The sequence below is a fragment of the Primulina eburnea genome, chromosome 2, assembly GCF_022965805.1.
Source record: "Primulina eburnea isolate SZY01 chromosome 2, ASM2296580v1, whole genome shotgun sequence".
NCBI classification, from domain to species: domain Eukaryota; kingdom Viridiplantae; phylum Streptophyta; class Magnoliopsida; order Lamiales; family Gesneriaceae; genus Primulina; species Primulina eburnea.
Genome location: NC_133102.1, coordinates 46,848,341 through 46,854,340, shown reverse-complemented (window position 1 = coordinate 46,854,340; position 6,000 = coordinate 46,848,341). Strand labels below are relative to the sequence as shown.

The 6,000-nt window shown below is 31.8% G+C and overlaps 1 protein-coding gene across 1 annotated transcript; it reads right to left on the bottom strand.

The window, feature by feature from the left end:
- Window positions 1-925: 925 nt before the first annotated feature.
- On the bottom strand, window positions 926-3,276 carry LOC140823834 (aspartate--tRNA ligase, chloroplastic/mitochondrial-like). Its single transcript, XM_073185349.1, has 4 exons — window positions 2,834-3,276; window positions 2,534-2,677; window positions 1,751-1,860; window positions 926-1,176 (listed from the first exon to the last, which is right to left on the bottom strand). The coding sequence occupies exons 1-4, from the start codon at window positions 3,218-3,220 to the stop codon at window positions 1,080-1,082; spliced, it is 738 nt and encodes a 245-aa protein (XP_073041450.1). The 5' UTR covers window positions 3,221-3,276; the 3' UTR covers window positions 926-1,079.
- Between the last annotated feature and the right edge of the window lie 2,724 nt (window positions 3,277-6,000).

Here is a 6,000-nt window from a genome sequence, read left to right as displayed (position 1 = left end):
TATGGATTGAAGAAAGCCGAAACAAAGCTGGGAAAAGTTCTTTGAAAGAGGAATCCCCCCACCATCTATCCTCCCAAAATCTCACTTTATTACCTCCTCTCACTTTAAATACAACCATCTGTTTAAAAGTTGGGTAAACTCGGGAAATGAACTTCCATGGGCATCTAAACGTGACCTTCAACGCCAACCCTGCATCCCACATGTTCTCTTGTAACCCATATTTGCTCACTATTATCCTCTTCCACAATGACTCACCTTCCACAAAGAATCTCCACCACCACTTTCCAAGCAAAGCCTTGTTTCTCAAACTTATATTTGCCACACCCGATCCTCCTTTTTCTTTCGGTGTGCACACCTTTTCCCACTTAACCAAATGGCAATGAGATTCGCCATCCGCCCCATCCCAAAGAAAGTTTCTAGAGAGCTTCTCCAATGCCTCCACTATGCCTCTCGGCATCCTGAATAGAGACAGAAAATAAATCGGGATAGAATTTAAAACCGATAGTATCAAAGTGAGCCTACCACCTCTGGAAAGAAAAGATTTCTTCCAGTTTGCCAATTTTTTTGTTACTTTAGCCACGATGGGTGCCCAAAAAGATGTTTTCAACGGATTGCCACCCAAGGGCATCCCAAGATAATTGATAGGCCAGTTGTCCTTTCTACATCCCACTTCTTGTGCCAATAATTCAACCTCTTCCGAAGCACGATGAATTCCCAACAAAGCGCTTTTATCCCAGTTGATTTTCAATCCCGACATGTCACAGAAAGATTGAACCACTTTGACCAAGAATCTTAGATGATCTTCGGTTTGCACGAAGAAAAGTGTGTCGTCGGCAAACTGAATATGTGATATTTCTACCTTTTCTCTTCCAACTTCAATCCCCCTTATAAAATTTGTCTCCTTCGCCTTATCCATTAATCTCCCCAACACATCTACCACCAAATTGAACAAAAACGGTGATAATGGGTCACCTTGTCTTAGCCCTTTGGAAGCTTTGAGCTTACCTCTTGGTCTGCCGTTGATCAATATAGAAAAGGACACATTTGACACACAACCTCTGATCCACGACCTCCATCTACTACCAAACCCTTTTTTCAACAGAACAAAATCCAAGAAATCCCAAAATCCAAGAAATCCCAATCCACATTGTCCCAATCCACAGGGACAGCATAGCACTGCTATTTAAAAGTAGATAAAAAGAGAGGCATGTCAGGGGCGTGAAGAAATAGTGATCTTTATTTAAAGATTTGTGTCATTCATTTGCATAAAAGATTCCAAAAAATTCAAAAGCAAAGATTTCCAGACACACATACCCAAGAAAACTAAAAAATGTAAACGAGAAAAGGAGACATCAGAAAGTAGCAAGACAAGATCGTGAGTCTTGAATCTTTCACAATTTCGAGCAGTATCTACACAATTTGAGATTATCAAAAGATGACTATATCTATCATTTTACGTACAATATCTAGGACAAAGTAATAATTAGTTTTAAGTGTGAATCGGAAGCATATATCTTTGCTCGTTCAAATGATGAATTCCAAATAACACACTCGTTTCCCAACAACCTTGAGGATATAAAACAAAAATAAGGTAGAAGGGCTTGGACAAAGATTTTCAAACAATATTCCCCATTACATACCTATATCTTTTAAATGAGCATGAACAAGGTAACGAATTGAAAATGGTTCTAGTAACAAATTTAAAATTGCAATTCAATCATAGATGAAAATCCATAAAAACACTGGTTACCTCAGTCTAATTTCCTCTTTAATGGAATCTTTTGTTTCCTCTGCAGTGGTCACCAAGAAAGGTAACTTAAAACTTACTGCATTCAACACATGGACGTGTTCTGCAGCTACCTACGCACGGAAGATATTTTAATGATAATTTGAGAACATTTACATAATAAAATAGTCGACACATTTTACGTTTTCCACGGGAGCTTCATAGCAGCTTCTCAGCAATGACTTAAATGCCCATACAAGTACAAATATTTTGAGCTAAAACATAACAATTGTGTGCATAGGCACAAAGCTACGATAAATCTCGATATGGCAACGCCACCAGGACAAGACAATCAAATGAAGTTTATTAATAGGATAATGACTTGATGAAAGTAGTGATTAGGAAAAACTTATCTTGACTAAATTATCCTGAGGTATAGCATAGAGATAGCATTTGCATTATTTAATATTAATACAATAAATTAGGCAAGAATGTAAAAATTCCAAGAACCGTGTTGAGAAAAACCAATCGATATAATTCCAAAAAAAAGAAAGAAAATTTAATCATGCTGAGTTATAATCACAACTTACTCGCAAAAGTAAAAATTCTCTTTATGCCGAGACTCTCAACATGCTTGAGATTTGAGAAAATGGAAATATTTGGCACAAGGTGTGTATACAATTCTAAAAAAGAAGGTGACAACTGACAAAAAAACATTAAATAAATGTTTTTGTTACTGAAGTTAACACGTAATTTTTACATGTATTAGGGTATAGATTTACTGTGATTACAGAATAAATTATCTACCTCTATGGATCCAGTCTTCATGTTCCTGTTGATCGACTCAACTGGTCTAGGCCGAACAAAACCCTCCACGGCTATTACATACTCAAGTCTCAACCCATTCATAAGTGAATGGGCCTCGGGAAACTCATCTGGGAGCGTCGTTACCTAATCGTCAGAAATCCAAAAGAAATAGAAAGGAAAATATATTTGTCAAATGTCATCCACTAAATCAAGTAAAGGGGTTTCCGACCTCGTTTACCACAAAAATTAAATTAAAATACATATTGAACAGATGCGCGTCTGAAATAGAGTAAAACAAACCTGAACAGTTCCGGTATGGTCACGAAGAGTGACAAATGTGAGAGCGCCGTGAACACGATGGAGGGCCACCCACCCACAAAGTCGGACCCGTTTACCGACGTCGGGTTCGGACAATTCGCCACAAAAAGCGGTTCGATTGACCCATTCAAGTGCGGCTGTATTTGCGTCGGACGAGGGCGGTGGCGGATGTTTGTGAGCAGAGATACTGATGGTTTCGGAAGCCGAAGTGGCGGAAGCGGAAATTGAGAAGATCGCGCGTCTCTGAAGTGAAGCAATTGGATTCGATTTAATTCTGCCGAAGGCGAGAATGAAAGGCAGATGTGACGACGGCGAGCGCCTAGCGCGAAAAGCGCCGGCGGGAAGGGAGCGGAGGAGGAGGAGGGACATGGAGGGATGATAACTTATCGATACATGAGGAGGAAACGAATCCGAGGGTTTTTAGCAGTGTCGCTGGTCTATTTATTGACCCATAAATACAACGGTTAAATGAGAATAATACTTGCCCACAATATAACCGTTGACACGCTTTCCTTATATATCATAAGATACCTTAATTAAGAAATATGACTATTAAACAAAATTTTGTATGAATGTTATGTTATCAATAGCGGGTGAATTATATATTCCATAATGTAGAAAAATAATAAAAATCAACGAATAATCATGTTTTTAATTTTAATGTTTAAGTATATTTTATATCTTATATTAACATTTAATAAATATTTTATAGATAAAAAAATGTTTACACCTTGTTATTACTGTGTATTTTGTAAAAAAAATAGCAAAAACTTATGTTAGACGAGACGCTATCACGGGTCGTATTTTGTGAGACGGATTTCTTATTTGGGTCATCCATGAAAAAAGTATTACTTTTTATTATAAATATCGATTATTTGGGTCATCCATAAAAAGTATTACTTTTATGCTAAAACTATTACTTTTTTATTGTGAATATCGGTAGGGTTGACTCGTTTCACAGATAAAGATTCGTGAAAACGTCTCACAAGAGACCTGCTCAACAAAATGTACAACAATAATCAACATTTTGTATGTCCGTGTTAAAATCAAGGATAAGATATTTAATATTAAAGTTAGATTATGTTCAAAATAAATATTAAAGTTAGATTTCTTGAATTTTAATTATTTTCTGTGTATATGAATAATATCATCAATTTTTAAATATTAAAGATTTAATTTTTGGCATACACGAAAATTGCAGTTGAATATTTTAAGGTAAATATAATTTTTATAATACAGGGAAAATAAATACAATGGTGATACAATCTGGTAATCTAGCAAATAATTACGGCAAAAACTTGTGTGTGACGGTCTCACGGGTCGAATTTGTTAGACAGATCTCTTATTTGGGTTATCCATGAAAAAGTATTATTTTTTATGCTAAGAATTTTACTTTTTATTGTGAAAATGGGTAGGGTTGACTCGTCTCACATATTAAGATCCGTGAGACGGTCTTTACCTGAGACCCACTCAATAATTAAATAGGTAACATGGATTGTGGGCTTTTTTTATAAATAATAATTTTAAAATGTGGTAAATCTTTTGTTTTAAAAAATAAAACTTGAGAGTCGAGATCATATATAAAAAATGAGAGTTAAAATTCACGTCAATAATTTGAAATATAGATAACATTAAAAATGATGAACCGATTTTTCAAAAAAAAAAATTTATTTGCAAAATATTAGTAATTTATCTTTTAAATTAATTTGTGCTCTTTTATTAATTTTTCAAAAATATTTATTTATTTAAATATGTGTTGCTTTAGTTTTTGAAAAAAAATAAAGAAAGATGTATACATATCAGTCCACTGATTTTTTTCATTTTATTTCTATATTATTAAAAAAATAACAATAGTTGAAATATCGAAATTCTTGATTTTGTTTTTTTTTAAAAAAATTATTTATTCATATTATTACTATATAAATAAGTAGATGTACAACATTCTGTCTTATATTTTTTTGAAAGTAATCTAATCATACTAAAATAAATTAAATATTTAAAAAATAAATAATACATATTTTTCGAAAGATAAATTCCATAATATTTTGAGAATAATTTTTTTTGCATAAAAAATTTGGCTAATCAATTTACTATTTTAAAGTGATTGTCTTTCAAATTAATTCACATTCAAAAACTGAAGTTAAAGCTAAAATTCATAAATTCAAAATATGCATCTTCCTCTTTGTTTTGAAAAATAAACCAACATATATTTAAATAAAAAAATAAGTAAATATAATAATTATAAAAACGAAAATTTCAAGAATTTTTGAAACTTTTATATTCCAACTATCATTATTATTAATAATTATGTTAATAGTTAAAATAAATATAAAAATAAGTTTACTGAAACACACACATTTCTTTATTTTTTCAAAACTAAATCAATATATATTTAAATAAATAAATACATTTTGAAAAATAAAAAAAAATTACAATTTATTTTAAAAGATAAATTATCTAATATTTTGCAATTAAATTTTTGTTACTTTTCACACTGTCATATTGGATGCTTGATAGTTTCATAATTATCCACTACATTAATAATAATGAAAGAGAAATATCACATTTAACTCTCAGGAATTAATGTATAAAATATCAAAACTCAACACTGCAAGTTACAAAGTATATCTGCATGGATGAGTTTCGGTCAGTGTTAAAAAATATCAAATGACACGTGCTAATGAATGAATACTATGGCACAAATGCTATGCAAATACATGGACACTCAACAAATTTCAGCAACAAGAGATTCATAGAATCTATATAATGAAATTTCCTTGATATCATACATTCAAAACACTTGAATTTACCAACAAATATATATATATATATATATATATATATATATATATATATATATATATATATATATATATATATAATGAATCACCATTACTCACAGTTAGGGACAATATTGTATTTAATTGAGCGATATGGATGTTCAATTTCAATAAAGTAAGAAACAAAATAGAAGAAACTAGCAACTTATAAACATTTTAAACATGTAGTTATCTAACGACTCATAATATTCAAATTCAAATATCATGAAATCAAGAAAATTCAATGAAATCCTAATGATTGTTTGCACATTGTCACTGCTAAATTTTTCCTCCAATTATCCTAATATGTTGAAGTTTCAACATTATTGA

What these genes read in the sequence shown, in the direction of transcription:
- LOC140823834 (XM_073185349.1), bottom strand. Translation starts at nt 3,220, where the DNA reads ATGTCCCTCCTCCTCCTCCGCTCCCTTCCCGCCGGCGCTTTTCGCGCT. An exon ending in ACCATACCGGAACTGTTCAG is followed by an intron (nt 2,678 to 2,833) that starts GTTTGTTTTACT and finishes TCTGACGATTAG; the next exon opens with GTAACGACGCTCCCAGATGA. An exon ending in AAAGAGGAAATTAGACTGAG is followed by an intron (nt 1,177 to 1,750) that starts GTAACCAGTGTT and finishes TTTAAATAGCAG; the next exon opens with TGCTATGCTGTCCCTGTGGA.